We start from the raw sequence: 21362 nt of genomic DNA, 5'->3' as shown, positions 1-21362 counted from the left end.
TTTTACCAGTCGAGGGATTGAAGTCCAGTCCCATTTTTCATTTTCATGTTACCAGACGCTAATGAAATTCAGATCTAAATAGCGAAGCTCAAAACCCCTCCTCCCCGTTCGCTTCCTCTGTCACCTCCCGATTTCTCCTTCTCTGTATCTATACGCGCAGGCTTGCCATTCGTCATTGCTGATGCAATAGTGTGTTTTCTCGATCTCTTCATGTGCTGATCGGATCCGAGGTAAAATCTTAATGTATTTCGATTAAATCTCAAATTTTCATGTCCGAATTATTCGATCTTCCTTGGATCTCTTCGCAATTGAGAATTTTACTTGATCTTGTTTGCTCACGGTGACAATTTTAACCTCACGACGAGGTATTTCTTTTCTGAGTTTTAATTCGTATTTCTTTTGATTTTATGAGAGTGGTTGTTTGGTAATGTGATGCGTTGGTGATTTGGTTGTCCCTAGTGTTTCTATTTGGGATTTCCGGTGATTGAAGAAGATGTTGACGAAGTTTGAGACGAAGAGTAATAGAGTTAAGGGACTCAGTTTCCACAGTAAGAGACCATGGATTCTCGCGAGTCTTCACAGTGGTGTGATCCAGCTGTGGGACTACCGAATGGGGACTCTCATTGACAGGTTTGATGAGCACGATGGCCCCGTTCGCGGCGTTCATTTCCACAACTCGCAGCCGTTATTTGTTTCTGGAGGTGCGTAGTTTCTTCTCCCTCATCTTTTTTTTTTCTCTGGTTGGAGTTCTCTTTGTTTTGCTTTGCAGTTGCAATTTGCGAGTGCTAATTTGTTAAATGATTTAGGAATTGTAGTTTTTCTGTTTAAATGGTCCATACTTATCGAGAGAAAAGTGTTGCATTCTTAATCAATAATATGAAGGTGTAGCTCTTTGTATTATGGGTGACTTCTCCTTAGATCTAATAGATTGCTTAGTGATCTGTGTAGCAAATCTTGTTCTTTGTTATATTTCTGTCACACTAATTGAATCTGACTGATAGATTAGGATTAGCTGATAGGATTCTCAAATCTTAATTTTTGGCTGTTCTAGATGATGGTCCTATACCCTTTATTTGGTGATGAATGCTCGTGGTTATTGTAATTCTGAGCTTCAGGAGGAACAGTTTGTATTTGAAGCTTCTTAGCTAATTTATATCAAGAGTAGGCATTTGTTGTTAGTCATTAGATCTGAACTGTCTAAGTATGGTACATTTAGCTCACCTTGGGGATAATCATTTGTTATCCTTTACCTTGTCATCTTTAAGGTGGTAAAAGTCAGTGTCCTTCGCATATAGGACGTCTAATCAAGGTCAGTCAATAATGAACTATCAAGCTGACTTAGTCAATCTCTTTCTAGTTAGTCATTGCAGTGTGAACATTTCTATTGCAAATAATTTAAAATTTCTTGAGAGTGGAAAATGCATAGGTTTCTAGGTCTTGTTAAAGTGAAAAGAAAATACTAATTACTCTAAAATCTGAAGGTTGCCTTGTTTTGGTTTACTTCTTTTTTCCTGGTTTGATTATGTTCTTTTCAACTGATAATAGGGTTCTTATGGAGCAGGTTTGTAACTAAAGTAAATGGCTTTTGCAGGGGATGACTACAAGATAAAAGTTTGGAACTATAAAATGCATAGGTGTCTATTCACTCTCCTTGGGCACCTCGATTACATCCGCACAGTGCAATTTCATCATGAGTACCCATGGATTGTGAGTGCAAGTGATGATCAAACAATTCGCATATGGAATTGGCAGTCACGTACTTGCATTTCTGTGTTAACGGGTCACAATCATTATGTGATGTGTGCCTCTTTCCATCCTAAAGAAGATCTTGTTGTGTCTGCCTCTCTGGATCAGACAGTTCGTGTTTGGGACATTGGTGCCCTGAGAAAGAAGACCGTGTCTCCAGCAGATGACATTCTGCGGTTAAGTCAGATGAATACTGATCTTTTTGGTGGTGTTGACGCTGTTGTCAAGTATGTATTGGAAGGCCATGATCGTGGAGTCAACTGGGCTGCATTCCATCCCACTCTACCTCTCATTGTCTCAGGGGCAGATGACCGCCAAGTGAAATTGTGGCGCATGAATGGTGATGGAACATTTTCTTTCTCCAATTTAAAATTTGTCTCCAATTTACGTTGTGTTTGGTTAAAGTTAGTAAAGGAATTGAGAGAAAAGATAAGGGGAAAAGTGGTACTTCAAAAGAAATGAAAGGAAAAGTCTTTTCCTTGTTCAGATAACTAAATGTCGAAACAGTAAAAATAAAGATCACGGTAATATTTTGTTTGGTTTGACTTTGTAATGGAAAGTAATCATTAGTTATAAGAAAATAATTAGTAATATCATTCATTAATAGAATGACAAGTTAACTAGTAAGCATAAAATATAAAATTTTCTAAGTCCTATCATTTTCTCTTTTTTCTCCCTTTTTTGGAGTAATGGAAAAATAAGAGTTTTATGGAAAAGAGGGGATGCTCATTATTCTCCATTTTCTCTACTTTTATTATTATTTATCTAAATAAGTAAAAGGTGGATGAACGTCCCATCCTTTCCTTTCCTTCCATTGCCCTTAATTCAAGCATACTGTTAACTAAGTGATGTTTTGGCAGTACATTTAGTTTGCTGAGACCCATTATGCTTAGAAATTATCTACTTGTCTGCTGAAAATCCTGCAGTATACTGTTTTTTGGGAAATTAGACCAACTAAAGTCTACTAAGTATTCATTTTATTTTCTCAAGGTTTTATCTTAAGGATTTGAAACAGGCAATGTTTTGGTCCAGGGATCCACATTATGATATTAGTCAGCTGAAAAACTATAGTTGTTCACGTTATCTATGCTTTTTGTTTGCAGAGACAAAGGCTTGGGAAGTGGATACCTTGAGAGGTCATATGAACAATGTGTCATGCGTTATGTTCCATGCCAAGCAGGACATAATTGTATCAAACTCAGAGGACAAGAGTATTCGTGTCTGGGATGTAACAAAGAGAACTGGGATTCAAACTTTCCGTCGAGAGCATGATCGCTTTTGGATCCTTGCTACTCATCCTGAGATGAATCTTTTGGCGGCAGGTCATGACAGCGGCATGATTGTCTTTAAACTGGAGAGAGAACGACCTGCCTTTTCTGTAAGTGGTGATTCAATGTTTTATGCTAAAGATCGCTTTTTGCGATATTATGAATTTTCAACCCAAAGGGACGCACAAGTTATTCCAATTCGACGACCAGGTTCAACAACTCTGAATCAGAGTCCTAAGACTCTTTCGTATAGTCCCACTGAAAATGCCGTTCTTATCTGTTCTGATGTGGACGGTGGATCTTATGAGTTGTATGTCATACCCAAAGAGAGTGTTGGTAGGGGTGACCAAGTACAAGAGGCAAAGAGGGGTAGTGGGGGTTCTGCTATTTTTGTGGCTCGAAATAGGTTTGCTGTGCTCGACAAAAGTACCAACCAAGTCTTAGTTAAGAATCTCAAAAATGAAGTGATTAAAAAGAGTGGCCTTCCCATTCCCACAGATGCAATATTCTATGCTGGTACAGGTAATTTGCTATGCAGGGCAGAGGATCGGGTGGTTATATTTGATCTCCAGCAGAGACTTGTTCTTGGGGATCTTCAAACTCCTTTTGTCAAATATGTGGTTTGGTCAAATGACATGGAGAGTGTTGCACTGCTTAGTAAACATGCCATCATCATTGCTAGCAAGAAGCTTGTGCACCAGTGCACTCTTCATGAGACAATCCGTATAAAAAGTGGAGCCTGGGATGACAATGGTGTCCTCATTTACACAACTTTGAATCATATCAAATATTGCCTTCCTAATGGAGATAGTGGAATTATTAGGACCCTTGATGTCCCAATATACATAACAAAGGTTTCAGGGAACACTATCTTTTGCTTGGAACGGGATGGGAAAAATAAGGTTATTGTTATTGATGCAACGGAGTATATGTTCAAGCTATCTCTATTGAGGAAGAGGTATGACCATGTTATGAGCATGATCAGGAACTCGCAACTTTGTGGGCAGGCAATGATTGCATATCTGCAACAGAAGGGCTTTCCTGAAGTTGCTCTCCATTTTGTGAAAGATGAGAGAACTCGTTTCAATTTGGCATTGGAAAGTGGGAATATTGAAATTGCTGTTGCATCTGCTAAGGTGATTGATGAGAAAGATCACTGGTATCGATTGGGAGTGGAGGCTCTTCGCCAAGGAAATGCTGGTATCGTAGAGTATGCCTACCAGCGGACAAAAAATTTTGAGAGACTCTCTTTTCTTTATCTAATTACTGGGAACTTGGATAAGCTGACCAAGATGCTGAAAATTGCTGAAGTGAAGAATGATGTCATGGGTCAGTTTCACAATGCCCTGTATCTGGGTGATGTCCAAGAACGTGTAAGAATCTTAGAGAAGGTTGGCCACTTGCCTCTTGCTTATGTCACAGCTTCAGTACATGGGCTACAGGACGTTGCTGAACGGTTAGCAGCTGAGTTGGGAGATAATGCTCCTTCCTTACCTGAGGGGAAAGCACCATCTTTATTGATGCCCCCAACACCTGTTATGTGTGGTGGTGATTGGCCCCTTCTTAGAGTCATGAAAGGCATTTTTGAAGGGGGGCTGGATAATGTTGGCAGGGGAACAATTGATGATGAGGAGGAGGCTGGTGAGGGAGATTGGGGCGAGGACCTTGAAATGGTTAATGTGGATGGCTTGCAGAATGGTGATATTTCTGAAATGTTGGAGGATGGGGAAGTTGAAGAAGAGGATGAAGAAGGTGGGTGGGATGTTGAAGATTTGGAACTTCCTCCTGAAGCAGACACTCCAAGGGCTTCCGCTAGTGCCCGGTCTTCAATTTTTGTGGCGCCAACTCCAGGCATGCCAGTAAGTCAGATTTGGGTCCAGCGATCATCTCTTGCTGCTGAACATGCTGCTGCTGGGAATTTTGATACTGCAATGCGGTTGCTGAGCAGACAACTTGGAATTAGAAATTTTGCTCCTTTGAAATCTATGTTTCTTGATCTGTACACAGGCAGCCACACCTATTTACGTGCATTTTCTTCCGCTCCAATAGTTTCACTGGCAGTCGAACGGGGGTGGAATGAATCTGCTAGCCCTAATGTGAGGGGCCCTCCAGCACTGGTGTTCAATTTTTCACAGTTGGAAGAGAAGCTTAAGGCTGGTTATAATGCTACAAGATATGGGAAATTCAGCGAGGCTCTTCGTCTCTTTCTTAGCATTCTTCATACAATTCCCCTTGTTGTTGTTGAGTCGAGGAGAGAGGTTGATGAAGTTAAGGAGTTGATTATTATTGTCAAGGAATATGTTCTTGGTCTGCAGATGGAAACTAAGAGGAGGGAACTGAAAGACAATCCTGTCAGGCAGCAAGAACTTGCAGCCTACTTCACCCATTGCAATATGCAAATGCCTCACTTAAGGCTTGCCTTGCAAAACGCCATGACTGTCTGCTACAAGGCAAAGAATTTTGCCACAGCTGCTCACTTTGCGAGACGTCTATTGGAGACAAACCCCACAGTCGAGAACCAAGCTAAGACAGCCAGACAGGTGCTGCAGGCTGCAGAGAGGAATATGAATGATACAACTCAACTAAACTATGATTTTAGAAACCCTTTTGTGATATGTGGGGCTACATATGTTCCAATTTACCGGGGGCAGAAGGATGTAGCATGCCCATACTGTAGTTCCAGATTTGTCCCTAGCCAAGAAGGGAAGCTCTGTACTGTATGTGATCTTGCTGTTGTTGGCGCAGATGCATCAGGGTTGCTCTGTTCTCCTTCTCAGATTCGATGACTGAGCTGCTGAATCGAGAGTGCTGTTCAACCAATTCCCAGTTGATCCTTTTGGCAGATGACGCTCTCATGTTAATCAGTGTATTCATATCTGCAGGTAAAAGGTAAGAAAATACAACAGAAGAGTTACATTCCATAAGGATTGTTTGTGCTATCCTTTTCTTTGCCTTATATTCCTTGCTTCTTCATGTAGGTGTTCATGATTTTCCATGTAATAAGCATTTTGAGAATTTTTTTGACTGGAGGCTGTTCTTGTTATTAGTTCATCAGGCAAGAACAGTCAAAAGGCTCTTGTTAAATTAGAAAATGGTTATAGGCAGGATGACTTGCATATTGATGTACGCAGGTTTGTCATTCAGCAAAATTTGCTTATTTTTGTGATACTTCGGATTTTTGGTTTGCACGGATGATAATATATATGGTCCCAATTTCATGCCTTAGCATCACCAGTTTAACTATAAGCTTCCATGCTTGTTCATTTCTCTTTGGATAAATTTTACTTTCATTCCCTGTAGGTTAGTTTTATACTTCCATTCCCTGTAGTTTAGTTTTTTTTTTTTTTTTTTTGACAACTAAGTATGTGGGTTAGTTTTTTTTCTTTTCATTTGACATAAAATTATTATCAATTGTTTTTCTCCTTAATTTTGATTTGTTTAGTTTGAACTTTCACATAATCTCATGTTGAAAAGTCTAAACATGTGTAAACCTGCATTTATTATTTTGTTACACAAGTTGAATGAATTATTTGTTCTTATATTCTTTTTAAGCCTGAATATATGGGGTTTGGGGAGCAACATTTTAAGTGGGAGGACCGGGACCTTCTTGATGGGGATGATATAGAGTTTATTTCCTTGCGACCTTTGCAGCATTTAACTCACATCATAATTGTTTTTTAGTTGGATTTAATCAATTGTAGGAGAAACAACCGCCAGGATTTACTAGTTTGTTATCATTATTATCACTTTTGTTTTATAATTTATACCCTGCTTGTTCCACTCTCATTTATTTACAGTCTCGTTTATACCTATCTTTTTTGGTTTTTAGGAAGTTTCTTAGACATGGGTTATTTTCGAAATAAATAAATTTTATCTGTAAATCTTATTTGAAAATATTTACTTATTTGAAGAATGAAGGAATACAAATTTCTTGTGAAAAGATTAAGGTTTAGTTCATGGATAACTTTTAAAGTGGGAAGAAAATAATGCATTTCAAATTTCATCAATTTTAGGGTTCTGATTTTTTAATTATTTCTTTTTTTGGTTAAATTAAACATAAATTTTGAAATGATTTCTGGGAATGAAATTCATCTATTCCAAGCATAACCTTTAAGATTTTGTCTGGTCATTATGTTTCTGAGGTAGTCATAACTTGAGAATGTCTAATTAATTCAGACATTAAGACAGAGGAGTTGGCACCAGTTGATGATATATATATGTATAAGGGAATCTTTATTTTTTGTTTTGTCCATTTGATATATATATATATATATATAGTAAATATGCATATATGTACGTAGATGTAAAAGAGTCTTTCATAAGTTGGAAAAGACAGAGAGACATTGAGATAACATCCTTTTTAGAAAGAAAAGCACTTTTCAGATAGAAATTGTCCTTTTAGATGAGTAGAATTTTGAAGCTTTCATGATTTGATAGCCTCTAAATAGTGTTTTAATTCCTTTTTTTTTCTTTTTCCTTTGAAAATATATATATATATATAATAATCAGTTATACATACAGTAAATATTATTTTAACCATCTTATGATTGTTAATTCTTGATTGAACTTTTCATGCTAATAATAATTCTTGATGTGTGTTTGATGGAAACGAAGAGATCTTCATAATACTACTGTTTTAGAACTCTATTTATTTGTTTATGCATTTGTTTTTGTAATTTTTGGTGTTGGTTTTTCACCTCTTCTTTACTTCAAAAATATATTAAAACATGCTAATATAACTTTTATATTTTATATATTATATATATATATATGTATATGTATATTTATTGAATTTTACTCTTTAATTTAAGGGTATTCCCTAACTCCCTTAGCCTATCAACTTACAATTTATTTTTATTGCAACAAATACTGATGATAAGACTTAAGTTGACTGTAGGAAAAGACTAAGCATGCATGGTAACTTACAAGTAAGCCAACTGCCCCTGTCAATCTCTTCTTCTTATTCATTTATGTACTTTACAATTCAAGTTTCTCTCTTCTCTTTTCTTTTTTTTTTTTTTTCTCCTTTTAATTGAGGCTGGAATCACCTTAATTACAGGAGAATTTTAGTGTATGTATACAAATATAGTATATACGTATGGAATGTATGCATATGTAGGAATTGTGCGTAATTCAATTCAGATTGAAAATAACTGATATATATATATATATGTATATGTATATGTATGTGTATAGTACAAGAAAGGAGGGGATCTAGCTTCATGATCCATGTAGCTTCCCAGGCGCCTGGAGAGAAAACCAGAGTCGACGACGACCAAACCAAAAAAAAAAAAAAAAAGAGGAGGAGGATTTCTTGGGTTTTGAAGGAAGGAATAAATGAAAAAGCTGGCATTTTTGGGTGCATATCATTTGGATTGGACCATACCATACCCATCACATTTCTATACATACACATTATAATTATACCGCTTCAAATTTCTAGGAGAGGTATTTATTTTAATTTATGCCTTGTTACACACACACACACACACACATATATATATATATATATATAGTGTCTCATAGTTTTCCAATTCCCTAACATCAATTCATCAATTTAGTAATAATATTTTTAAATACTTTTTCAAACAATTTTAAAATGGGAATTTTTATAAAATCATCCAATCTTATGAAAACTAAACAAAAAGCCTCTATAGCTTTTTTTTTTTTTTTTTTTTTGGTCGAATCACGGTAGAATAAATTATAAGGGTGTTTTGTTCACTTTCTAATCAATTTAATATCATAATTTCCATATTAATTTTAATATGATCAAAGTAAAAAAATATATATAAATTTATTTACCAACTCAACTAATCATTGTGGATAAAAGCAAAAAAACAAACATACACAATACTTTGTAATCGAACATCAATTATAGGGGAAAAATAACTTTGATTTTCTTCCTAGTTTTTTTTTTTAGTGAGAAAATGAATTATAAAAATGATTACATATTGCACATGATGACATTAACGTATCATAAATAATATTATAAATATCTAAAAATACAGGTAACGTTAGAGGTGCACCAAAAGCCTGATCTAATCTAACATATATCTCATGAATAGGGTTATCTCAATTTTAATGGAGAAGGTTTTTAATCTAATTCATAGTCTCGTTGTCGTTGTCCCTTGGAGCAAGTTGGCAAGAAGAAGTAAGTCCACCTTACTTATTAGCTTTTCCATAACTATATTCTAAGCCAACTTAATGTCATCCAAAATCTCGAGTCTCTCAATTATCACAGGATGAAAGTACAAATATAGTGTATTGAGTTAATTACTCAACCATTTTTATTATCATTAATGAGATCGCGCGTTGTGGTATTACTAAACTGAAACCGATATTAAAAAGGACCCTCTAACCCATGTCAAGCCCCGACTTCAGCCATCAATATTAATTTTGAGAATTATAAAGCAAACATTTATATTAATAATTAGTTTGAGACTCAAATCATTTTTAAGTGATTTTAAACTTTTTATATAAAATCCATAATCTCACTATTAAAAAAAATTGACATATGCTTTACCAATATCTAAAGCCACCTTCCCAATTTACCATCCAATTATTAGGTCTTTAAAGGTAGTGTTTTAGCATAAAAGGATTACTTTTTGCTTCTCCCCAACTTAATTAATATCTAAAACCCCTTTTTTCTTGTTTAATTAATCTACAAGAGTGAGGAGTAGTCCTGTTTAAGTGCATGTGGAATTCATAATTTATTATTCAACACTTTAACTTATGATGTCTGCTGGCTCTCTCTCTATATATATACACACACACACACACATACACATCCATATATACATACATACATCTATATGTATATATCTTGCTGTTGGTATTTCTTGCCTTTGATATTCCTTCTGCCTCTCACTCTTTGCACTACTCTTGTGATATTCCATCTGCCTTCTCACTCTTTACACTACTCCTATGATCATATGTATATATGCATTATACATACAAATATAAACTGAGAAAAAGCTGCAGGAGATAGCCAACTAGATAGGCCGTACAGGACATGATCAGCCATGAACTCAAAACCAACCACTACTAAAATCCCCCCACTAACCCCAAACCCTCTGTAAATATCCGCCCACTCATCAACCCTTTCCATCTTCATCCCCTTCAAAAAGAAAAACAAGAAGAAGAAGAAGAAGAAGGGTTTTGAAGATAAACTGATCCGGTTTTTCTTAAAATTAATTACATTGTAGAACTGATATAATAATTATTAATTATTATACATATGTGTGTGTAGTTAAGGATGATGATGGGACAAGGTGGGGATTATGGATTTTTATTTGGGGGATCAGCGAGATGTCAAGACTGTGGGAACCAAGCTAAGAAGGACTGTATGTATAGGAGATGTAGAACTTGTTGTAAGAACAAAGGATTTCAGTGCCAAACACACATTAAGAGCACTTGGGTTCCTTCTTACAGACGCCGCCAGAGGTATAATCAGATGCTACATCATCATCATCATCATCTCACTCCATCCTCATCATCTATTGATCATCATCATCATCCTGCAGAAAACCCTAAAAGACTCAGACAGAATAGTCAGTATCTCACCTCCTCTTCAGGTATGTATCTCTCTGCGCTCTCCTTATACAGCATATACGTACAGTTCTATCTTGCACGACTGACATTCAATTAATACACACAGATCTATAATGTTCTTCTACATATCTATATATGATACACACAGAGAAAACTTCAATAACCCACCGTATCATTTGCGTGTCGTAATGAATGTGGTAGCTAGAGATCGTAAATATATATATACACCCAGTAATTTTAGCAGCTTTTTTCTTGTAATTTTTCGTTTTTACTGTTAAAGGGTACTGTAGAAATTCTGACAAGAACAGCAAAGAGATGATCATCAGAGAAGAAAAACAAAAATTTTAAACTATTTATAGGCTTGATTGAGGTGAAATAATCAGTAAAAATCAATACAGAACTAATTTAGAAGCCAGAATATGGGTTTGAATCTTTCAGAATTGACTTTACGACTGATCATAATTAATCAGTCTCAGAAAACATAGATCTTTTATCATAGGAAAGCTAGTTTTTAGTCAATATCGATTTTTCTCGGGAAAATATCGGATGAATTTGGTTAAGAGTCAATAAATTAACCCAAAAATGATATATTACATGTGAAATACTAATTTTAATTGCATAAATAATCTTTTGTTTCTTAAAAAAAAAAAAAAAGTGGATTGAACTTGATTACAAGTAAAATTTTGAGATCTTTATGGGTGGTGGTTGTAGGGTTAGAGAAGGGAGATTTTCCGGGAGAAGTGAGGTCAACGGCAGTATTCCGGTGTGTTCAAGTGAGCTCTACTGATGATCATGGAATTAAACAGTATGCATATCAGACGGCTGTGAGCATAGGAGGGCATGTTTTCAAAGGTATTCTCTACGATCAAGGCCCTGATGATCACGATCGTGATCATCATCATCAGTACTACTCCAGAACTGGTCAAGAAACAGTTTTACAGCAGCGGCCTAATTATGAAGCCAATGTGGGTGCCCTAGAAGCTGCTTCTGGTGATGATGGTAGAATAGCTTATCGTTCAGCGGCTTCTGTAGAAGCACTTATAATTCCTTCTTCTGCTGCTACATCTACTTGTCCAATATTTAGCTTCAGTGCTTTCATGTCTGGTACGCCATTTTCTTCTTCCTCAAACCCAAGATCTTAAACATTGTTTCATCTTTGAAGAAAACCAAGCTGGGAATTAATGAACAGATCAAAACGCTTCAAGAAAATAAAAGAAAAACTTCTGCTATCTACCTCTATTGTCATTATTATTGACCTAGGAAATTGATAGTTTGGTGTTGTAAGGCTAGTACTTAATTTAATTCACCATCTGGTTCGCGTATATATTCTATGTATATATATATATACACACGCACACATTACTAAAAAATAAGATAAATAATAATTTCATACATAGAAATACTATATAAATATAAATATATATAACTAATTACTGAAACTAATCTGGTTTAGTAGTGCTTTCGTGATTTCGGTTTACAAACTCCAAAGCTTGAGTTTTATCTTCTTGTCTCAATTATGTCTCTCTTGCGATATATGTGTGTGTATGTATATATATATATATAAATATAACGGGTAGTTCCAAAGTCATTAATGTTATCTCTAATTAATCCTTGATCTGTGATTTATGAAAACATTATTGTTAATTAAAAAAAAAAACAATGGTATTAAAGCGAATATAAAGAAAATAAATTAAGTTAAATGATAAAATTATATAATTGGTAAATAATTATATCCTGTAAAATCTACAAATATTTATCAAAAAATTATTCTTAATAATTACAATATAATTTTTGTAATGTAAAAATATACTAGACATAGCTAATATATTCTTCATTTATTTTATTAAATCCATTAAATTCATAAACTAGTGAAATAATCATTTTAATTAATAACTCACACATTTTACAGTGAATATTTTATTAAGTACATTGATCCTGATCATATCCAAATGTAAGTTTATCGTGTTGAAGCCAAGTGTCAAAGATAATTACAAACAGGATTAAACTAATTAATGTATTAAGTTTTTAATTATTGTATTAATTTGTGAAATTCAATGCATAGGGGGGGCATCAAACCCAAAATATTCACCACACATTCACTTAATCAGTACAAAGTGAAACAGAGATGGAGGAAACTTCACTTCACTTACAAAAAAATCACATTACACCTGTCGCATTTCTCTTTTTCTCATTGTCCCTCTATACATACATACATACATACATATATATATATATGTATATCTGTACATAGAAATGCTCACATGGGGTTGAGGGAATTGAGATTTTGGATATGACCCTTTTGGAATGGGTTCATATATACATATATATATATATATCAATATTGTATTTTTATATTGTTGGATTTAATTTGAATACCCAAATTCAGGAAACTTTCATTTAAAATTATATGGGTGTTGAGTAAATTTTTAAATGGTAAGAAATTAATATCATGTTTCTTATCTTTTTCCTATTATTATCAACAAAATTCTTTGTTTTTTAACACGTAAACTTTATTAACAAGTTTTAATTAATTAATTAATTAAAAAAAATGATGCATGTAGTATATTACTAATATAGATATATATATATATATATATATATATATATAATATAGTAACTAAGTAGTTGAAGGGAAAGGGAAAGGGAATCCCTTTCATTAGCCATAAAGGTAAGCTAACGAGGCTTCTAGTTGAATAATATCATAGTTTAAACATAAAAAAGACTAGGTGGGCATCTTGTTAATTATCGTAGTTTAATTATTAATTAATTATTAACTATAATTATGGCTTTAATTGGAAAGCACTATATTAGCCTACATATGCTTCACCTTTTAGGGTAAACACACAATCAAATTAACTATACCAAAAAGTTAATTGATACCCACAATTTCAAATTACAACCAGAATATATCCTCTGTACTTGAAAGAGAAAAAAAGAACATGTAGTTTTTTTTTTTAAAAAAAAAAAATTTAATACAATCCAATAATACATTTCGATGCAGTCAAATTAAATTATATATTTTATATATTTATATACATTTTTTTACTATAAAGTCTTAATACACACACACACACACACACACATATATATATATTCTCATTCATAAAGTAATGTGTTTCCTAATATATATGTTCATAAAAAAGGATTTCTTTTCTTCCCACTTAGAAAGCATTCTTTCTGGTTTTTCTCCCGCAAAATCTTAAGAAGTATCTGATTTAATATATAATGAAGTTCATAACGCATTTGTATATATATATATATATATATATATCCAAAATGGTAAACTCAGGAGAGCTAGCTGAGAATCATGCTACATGTTTATAAATATAAATATAAATATATAGTATGCATGTAATAATTTTTATGATCATATCATTTTTGTATATATATATATATATATATATATACACTCACACACACACATTGTAATTAGCTGAGCCTCTTGGATTCTTGTTCCAGGTTCGTTGTATGTAATTTTATCATTAAAATTTTAAACCTAGATATGTACTGTGTGTATGTATGTACGTAAACTTGTATTTGGGAAGCAAAGATTCTATATTTCAGTTGATACACACACACACACATATATATACACACGTAAAGAAGCTGGTATTTGTAAATTTATGCAAAATTTATATGACGTTCTTTGTTGTCTCACTCAAAAAGATGATTACCCATTCGAAGTCTGAAGAAGATCTGAGTGATATATGAATATATATGTATGTAAGTATGTATGTATGTATGTACATATGTATATGTATATACGAATTCTGGCGTAAAAAGATGCGTGTTATATTCCACATCTAACATGCTTGCAGATGAAGAGAAGTTACGTTATACTTTAGTAAATACCGGGCCCGATCCAGGCCCGTTTCGATAAATTTCTTACGTTTAGCCCACCAGCATGACCCGTATCGTACTGGGCCGGGCTGATTACCGGCTACCCGGCCCATTATATCCGTGACTTGCCCAGCTTCAAATGAAAGCCCAATAATTCTGGCGCCAATCTACAACCATTTCCCGCCAAATCATCTCTGCAAACACCTTGTCTCTCCTCATCCCCCAAAACCCCAAATTTTCTAATTCTGTGGCAATCTCTCTCTCGCTCTCTGCATCCATGGCGTCCGATTCTTCTCCGATCACCTTCAACAACGGTAAAGCTCTCCATCTCGCTGTCTGTCATATTTCTAACTCTGTGTGTTTGTCTCATTTTTCTTTTCTGGAATCTGCACAGGAGCTTCCTCTCCCGATGACTCGCTTTCAAGTCCAATTGGCAACACTTACTCATCCCCTGGCTCTCGCCGCCGCGGTCGCCCTCGCCGATCTTCTACTCCGTCGGCAACACCACCTCCGGTTCGATCTCGCTTCGCCGCATCAGAGACCCCACCCCCTTCCCGCTCCGTCCGCCAATCCAACGGCCGCCGGCCTGCCACCCCGTCCTTTACCGATGCTTCCTCGGAGGCTGGCGACGACTTGGATGACGCCACTCCCACCTTCGTATGGGGAACTAACATCAGTGTCCAGGACGTGAAATCAGCGATCCAGATGTTCGTCAAGCACTTTAGGGAAACGCAGGACACTAGCACCGCCACCAATGATATCTACCGAGAAGGGAAGTACATGGCAGCTATTCACAGGGTGCTGGAGATTGAAGGAGAGTGGATCGATGTGGATGCACGTGATGTGTCCGATTATGATTCTGACTTGTATACCAAAATGGTTAGGTATCCACTTGAAGTTTTGGCCATTTTCGACATTGTTTTGATGGATATTGTGAGCTTGATAAATCCACTGTTCGACAAGCACGTACAAGTTCGTATTTACAACCTTAAGACCTCCACGTCCATGAGAAATCTCAACCCATCTGGTGTGTCTCTTGTGTTTCATTTCTTTCAGATATTATGTAATGAAGTTTGTTTATGTAATGAATTCTGTTTACTTCTATGATATTTATATGCTGGGCTTTGTGGAAAGTGACTGATATATGTATATGGGCTTTGTATAATTTAGATATTGAGAAGATGGTGTCTTTGAAGGGAATGATAATTCGGTGTAGTTCGATAATACCAGAAATCAGGGAAGCCACATTTAGGTGCCTTGTATGTGGGTACTTTTCTGATCCCATTGTTGTGGATAGAGGTAATTGAATCAGGCTGTTTTGCTCTTTCTTTCAATTGTGTTGGTTTAGATGAATATCTCTGTTTTTTTTTTGGTTGACAAGTGGGTGTTATTAGGGAGAATAAATGAGCCCATTGCATGCTCGAAGCCTGAGTGCCTTGCCAAAAATTCAATGACACTTGTTCATAATCGATGCAGGTAATTGAATTTGAAAGCTTTGGTTACATTTGCTTTGATTGTTAAGAGTATGAATAATTGAGTGCTTATCAGTTTAAGGTTTTTGGATGATCATTTTAATAAATTGGTGATAACAGTATCAGAATCAAAGATTAGAGCTAGAGTTCCAATGTTAATCTTGTCTGCCTTATTTCTATTAAAACTTAATTTCATACAAGTTCTACTTGATACACTTATGTGTGAGGGGTATATTAGATTAAATAATTGATTGAGTCATTTCCTATCAGATTTTGTAATAATCAGTTCAGTAAATTATTTAAAATTGATGATGACCATAAGCAAGTAAATGTTATGTGGTGATTTTAAGCTTAAGAAATATTGAAGGATGAAGAAGCCATGTTGTTGGATTTTGGTGTTTGAGCTTAACCCTCGGTGAATCTAAGGATTTAACCCATAGAAGGAGACAATTGGATGATTTTAGTAGGACTTTCCTTTGCAATTACTTACTAATTTACTCTATTCTTTTGTGATACCTTTCCAGTTAATTAGTATTTGTCATATTAAACATTTTATGATTTTTTTTTTCTTTTTAGTGTTTTTTTATTTTACTTCTATCCTGAATGACAAATAATTTGGATAGTTAATTCTTAGCGTAAGTAGTTTAACTGGACATCTTCTGCAGCTCTATGTAGCAGTTGGATTGAGAGAATTTGCAACTGAGGAGTATAAAATCTCTATATTTAATTGCTAGTCATAAAATGGAAAATTGCTGGAAGCCTCGTGTTAAGCCGAAAATATAACGTCATAGTTCCTATATATAAAAACCACATCAACAAGGATGGGAAAGATTAAAAGTTGATGTGTTGTCCAATGAAAGGCTCGGCTGCAATGCCAAGACTGATGATTATTTTCTTGATGTATCAATTATTTGTAAATTATACTCAGGCATATGGGGACCTAATGGACTAGAAGTTTTGACCCTATAATAAACAAATTGTTACAACAGATATATTTATTCTAACAAACATCCTAATAGATTTAACTAAAGTGAAGTCTTAGATTTGAAATTCAAGAAATTATGATTTTCACTTATGGGAAGCAATTACTGAATTTGTACAAAAATCAGGTTTGCTGATAAGCAGATTGTAAGGCTTCAGGAGACACCTGATGACATCCCCGAAGGGGGGACACCGCACACTGTGAGCGTGCTGATGCATGACAAACTGGTTGATGCTGGAAAGCCTGGTGACAGAGTTGAGGTAGACCACAACTGAGCAATGACAAGAAGAATTCTGGCATCTTTTTACTATCTGATTAGTTCCTAATTATTTGAATAGGTCACTGGGATTTACAGGGCTATGAGTGTGAGAGTTGGAGCAACTCAGAGAACTGTGAAATCTTTATTTAAGGCACGACTTTTTATCTTTTTCTGTTTTCCTTCATCTTGGATGATGATGTGACCTGAACATACTGATTTATTTTCCCTTTTGAACCATAGACATATATTGACTGTCTTCATATAAAGAAAACCAATAAGTCAAGAATGGCTACTGAGGATTCTATGGATATTGATGTTGGCTCAAAAAGAGTTGAGGAAGATGTCCAGTTTGATGAAGAACAGGTATATGCAAGTATAAAGTCTGTGTTCTCAAAAGTTATTTTGTTGTCAATGCTCAGGTCAATTTTAATTTTTTATGGTAAATTGCAGGTGGCTCAGTTAAAAGAGCTATCGAAACAACCAGATATATATGAGAGGTTAACTAGGTCTCTGGCACCAAATATTTGGGAGTTGGATGATGTGAAAAAAGGTCTTCTTTGCCAGGTAGAGTAATTTTTAAGTTGAGGCTCTGACTACATTGTTCATACGTTCTGATCAAAGTTATTAATCTTTGCTTTCTATTGTGACACTTGATAATTATTTCACTGTCCTCAATGTAGCTTTTTGGAGGAAATGCTTTGAAATTGCCATCTGGTGCCAGCTTCCGTGGTGACATCAATATTCTTCTTGTTGGTGATCCTGGAACCAGCAAGTCCCAGCTGCTACAATACATTCACAAGCTTTCTCCACGTGGTATATACACCAGTGGAAGGGGAAGCTCTGCTGTTGGTTTGACTGCTTACGTTGCTAAAGATCCAGAAACCGGAGAAACTGTATGATACTATTTTTATCTAATACCTTTTTCTTTTTTTTTCCTTAATCATGTTCTGGTATTGTATGATACCAGTTTCAATTTTCATTTATGTGATGTGTAATTTAGGTTCTGGAAAGTGGAGCTCTTGTTCTGAGTGACAGAGGGATCTGTTGTATTGATGAATTTGACAAAATGTCTGACAGTTCGAGAAGCATGTTACATGAGGTTGGTTCTGTTTCTCTTTTTTGAATGTTACATTTGGTCACGTGTCAATCTACATTTTTGTGTATGTCTATCTTCGCACATTTGAAATAAATGTTTTCGTTTTGAACAAGCAAAACTGTTCTCCGTATGAATTTTGTGAAAAACTAGAACGTTTAGAATAGATATATGTGCCTTATAAGATATTGTTGAGCTGACTGAGGATCCGCCCAAAATCATGAAACATTTCCCACCTGTATTTGCAACTTTGGCCACCTAAACAGGGATATGATGATTTGAACTCTTTTCTAGTTTTGGAGGGTAGGTTATACCCTATTGACTGTAAGCCAAAATACATCAGTAACAGTGACAACAGTAATTTGTTACTATTTTCTGCTGGTAAAAGTAGCCCCAGAAGATTGATTTAGTATATGCTTGCACCAAGTCTTATATGACATTTTCTTAGTGTTTTTCATTGTTGGCCTCCATGTCTTAGCTTAATTTAACTGCAATTCTTTCAGGTGATGGAACAGCAAACTGTTTCAATAGCAAAGGCTGGTATTATTGCTTCTCTCAATGCCCGGACTTCTGTATTGGCTTGTGCAAATCCTAGTGGCTCACGATATAATCCGCGCTTGTCTGTTATTGACAACATACACCTGCCTCCTACTTTGTTGTCCAGGTAAGATTCTGTCCAGTCACTTACAGTTAACAGCACAGTTTCAGATAAAAATATGATGTCATTAAGCCACCATCATTGACTAGAACCACCCTTATTGTTAATCTTTTCTCAGGTTTGATTTGATATACTTGATTCTTGACAAGGCTGATGAACAGACAGACAGGCGCCTTGCCAAGCATATTGTTGCACTCCACTTTGAAAATCCTGAGGTTTGATGAATTCTTGTATTTCAATTGTTTAAGGGCACATCTTGCTGGAATTTTTGCCTACAAAGATAATTGTCTCCATTTACAGAGTTCGCAGCAGGATATTTTGGATATTGCTACATTAACTGCTTATGTGAGCTACGCCCGGAAGAATATTCACCCACAATTAACAGATGAAGCTTCTGAAGAGTTGACTAGAGGATATGTTGAAATGAGGAGGAGAGGGAACTTCCCTGGCAGTAGCAAAAAGGTTTGTTTTCCTTGTCTTTTTATTGCATTGATTGTATGACTGATCATTTTCCTCCAAAAAAAAAGATTATGAGTGGTTATTGCTAGGCCGAAAGTTTCTGGACAAAGTTCAATACATTTCATAAGACAGCATTATTATTTGACTTCTAGTTCTGATATTATATGGAATAAAATGATGGTTTATTCTAAAAGCTTAAGTTGAAGTAATAATATTGTACACTAGGTTTCAAAAAAATGAACACAGAATTCACTTCATTTCCAAATGAGTTCCACAAGAAATTCATTTTTAAATACTGAGTACCTGTGTTTGGAATGACTTGTGACCTTGTGAAATATTATATGGAATACAGTGTCTATTAAATACATTTCTGGTCCTGTGGCATTTTTTTACTTTCATCTGTATCTTAAAGCATGTGATGATTGTCATAGATACTTCATTTTTACGCGATTATAATTCGTTTTCAAGATTTATCAATTTTGGTAGAATCAGAAATATATTTTTTCTATAGCACTTGGAATTCATTTAAAATTGCTTTTTATGTTTAGAGTAACTCCAAGCATTAGGATTAAGATTTGAAAATGAAATCTACAGTTTTATGTGATTCAATTGCTTCCTGACACACCCTAATAATTTATCTTATGACAGTAAGAAATTTACCCTCAAGAACCAGTTCTTTATCTAATATATTTTCTTTGTTCATTGATTATTTTTCTATGCAATAAACTCATTCCTGTAAATTCGTTATTGGACTCTTTTTGCTTCTTTTATGCCTTTACATTGTCCTTGAAATTTTCTCTGTTAAATTTTAGTGCTTGCTGATCAAAATCTTTCTTTGAACTTGTCAGTGACCATTATTTTTCATATTCTAACATCTAATCTCATGGACAGGTGATAACAGCAACACCTAGGCAAATTGAAAGTTTAATACGTCTTAGTGAAGCCTTGGCTCGGATGCACTTCTCAGAAAGGGTTAGTATAGTTCTAGCAGACATCACTACAGCTGATAATGGTTTCACTATAAAACTGATTATTTGCATCCTGATGCATGCAGGTTGAAAAGAGTGATGTAACAGAGGCATTTCGGCTTTTGGAGGTTGCAATGCAACAATCAGCTACTGATCATGCCACTGGTAATTTGCTCAAAGCATTCGTAAACCATATCTATGCTTTAATTTCTTCCCATTAACAGTATCTAACAACTTTTCCAACCCCCTGCTGTTCTTTAAAGGAACTATTGACATGGATTTGATTACTACTGGAGTTTCCGCCAGTGAAAGAATGAGAAGGGAGAACCTTGTAACATTATCTCGCAACATAATTCTGGATAAGTTGCAAATTGGGGGACCCTCAATGCGCCTGTTAGAGGTATGTTCCAATTCGCTATATTCAAAAGCATATTTTCCTTCTAACAGGTAGCATAACTAACAGCTAGATATGGTTAATTATCTTCTAGATACTGGATGAACTTAAGAAGCAAATCAGCACAACCGAAGTCCACCTTCATGATGTAAGTTTATGTAGCCCTCTTTGATGCTGCGCATTTTTCTGTCTCAAGTTTAGGATTGTGAAACTGAATAGTCTTTTTGTTGAATTCAGCTAAGAAATGCAGTTGCTTCCCTCGCAACCGAGGGATTTGTTGTTGTTCACGGAGACAGTGTAAAGAGAGTATGATAGCCGATCCAGAGGACTTCAGTTGACATAAACTGTTTGCTAACTCGTTAGCTAACATGCTTTCCTGAGGGATGAGATGGCTGCATAGAGAGTTCTGTTGCAGCTCTGCAGAGTTGTCTTGTAGTTCAAGAAGGTTGTGTAGGGAATGCAGGTTAACATTATGTACATGCTTGAATCTCATACTTGTTTGTTGTAAATGTTTTTCACTAGCTTCTTTTTTCTTCATTTTGACTAATTATTCCTTGTAAGCTTTGAATCCGAACGTTGGAGATTACTTAATCTTTAATTTATATATTACTTTATCATTTCGTAACATTTTTTATATGATATTTTGTTATTCTGCGGCTTTGATATTGAAAT

General features: G+C 35.1%; 3 protein-coding genes across 5 annotated transcripts; all 3 read left to right on the top strand.

Annotated features, from left to right (window-relative positions):
• Window positions 1-22: 22 nt before the first annotated feature.
• Window positions 23-6239, top strand: LOC110808194 (coatomer subunit alpha-1). Of its 2 annotated transcripts, none has more exons than XM_088221736.1 (4): window positions 23-230; window positions 460-701; window positions 1592-2086; window positions 2850-6239. In XM_088221736.1, exons 2-4 carry the CDS (start codon window positions 494-496, stop codon window positions 5798-5800), a joined length of 3654 nt encoding a protein of 1217 aa, XP_088077862.1. In that variant the 5' UTR covers window positions 23-230; window positions 460-493; the 3' UTR covers window positions 5801-6239. The 2 variants fall into 2 exon arrangements, with proteins under 2 accessions (XP_088077862.1, XP_088077863.1); XM_088221737.1 differs by having other exon boundaries at window positions 225-365.
• SRS3 (SHI-related sequence3) lies at window positions 5765-11794 on the top strand. 2 transcript variants are annotated; one of them, XM_088221740.1, is made up of 4 exons: window positions 5765-5903; window positions 10264-10457; window positions 10538-10588; window positions 11277-11794. In XM_088221740.1, exons 2-4 carry the CDS (start codon window positions 10295-10297, stop codon window positions 11705-11707), a joined length of 645 nt encoding a protein of 214 aa, XP_088077866.1. In that variant the 5' UTR covers window positions 5765-5903; window positions 10264-10294; the 3' UTR covers window positions 11708-11794. The 2 variants fall into 2 exon arrangements, with proteins under 2 accessions (XP_088077866.1, XP_021889300.2); XM_022033608.2 differs by having other exon boundaries at window positions 10264-10588.
• A 2768-nt stretch (window positions 11795-14562) lies between these two features.
• MCM4 (Minichromosome maintenance (MCM2/3/5) family protein) lies at window positions 14563-21315 on the top strand. The gene is made up of 18 exons (XM_088221738.1): window positions 14563-14719; window positions 14800-15432; window positions 15576-15704; window positions 15800-15881; window positions 16987-17119; window positions 17198-17269; window positions 17359-17481; window positions 17569-17682; window positions 17799-18011; window positions 18119-18217; window positions 18715-18875; window positions 18988-19084; window positions 19170-19331; window positions 20220-20300; window positions 20383-20461; window positions 20560-20696; window positions 20785-20838; window positions 20928-21315. Exons 1-18 carry the CDS (start codon window positions 14683-14685, stop codon window positions 21000-21002), a joined length of 2481 nt encoding a protein of 826 aa, XP_088077864.1. The 5' UTR covers window positions 14563-14682; the 3' UTR covers window positions 21003-21315.
• Window positions 21316-21362: the final 47 nt, after the last annotated feature.

The sequence above is a fragment of the Carica papaya genome, chromosome 6 (assembly GCF_054855325.1).
Source record: "Carica papaya isolate Zhongbai chromosome 6, ASM5485532v1, whole genome shotgun sequence".
Lineage (NCBI taxonomy): Eukaryota > Viridiplantae > Streptophyta > Magnoliopsida > Brassicales > Caricaceae > Carica > Carica papaya.
The sequence above is the reverse complement of the archived record's forward strand: the minus strand, read 5'-3'. Positions and strand labels throughout refer to the sequence as shown.

Bases quoted from the DNA above. Each gene is read 5' to 3' on its own strand.
- SRS3 (XM_022033608.2), top strand. From the start codon at position 10,270: ATGATGATGGGACAAGGTGGGGATTATGGATTTTTATTTGGGGGATCA. The intron at 10,589-11,276 runs GTATGTATCTCT...TGGTGGTTGTAG, and splicing joins GTATCTCACCTCCTCTTCAG to GGTTAGAGAAGGGAGATTTT.
- LOC110808194 (XM_088221736.1), top strand. From the start codon at position 494: ATGTTGACGAAGTTTGAGACGAAGAGTAATAGAGTTAAGGGACTCAGT. The intron at 702-1,591 runs GTGCGTAGTTTC...TGGCTTTTGCAG, and splicing joins GCCGTTATTTGTTTCTGGAG to GGGATGACTACAAGATAAAA. The intron at 2,087-2,849 runs GTGATGGAACAT...TTTTGTTTGCAG, and splicing joins GAAATTGTGGCGCATGAATG to AGACAAAGGCTTGGGAAGTG.
- MCM4 (XM_088221738.1), top strand. From the start codon at position 14,683: ATGGCGTCCGATTCTTCTCCGATCACCTTCAACAACG. The intron at 15,705-15,799 runs GTAATTGAATCA...GGGTGTTATTAG, and splicing joins TCCCATTGTTGTGGATAGAG to GGAGAATAAATGAGCCCATT. The intron at 17,683-17,798 runs GTAGAGTAATTT...TCCTCAATGTAG, and splicing joins AAAAAGGTCTTCTTTGCCAG to CTTTTTGGAGGAAATGCTTT.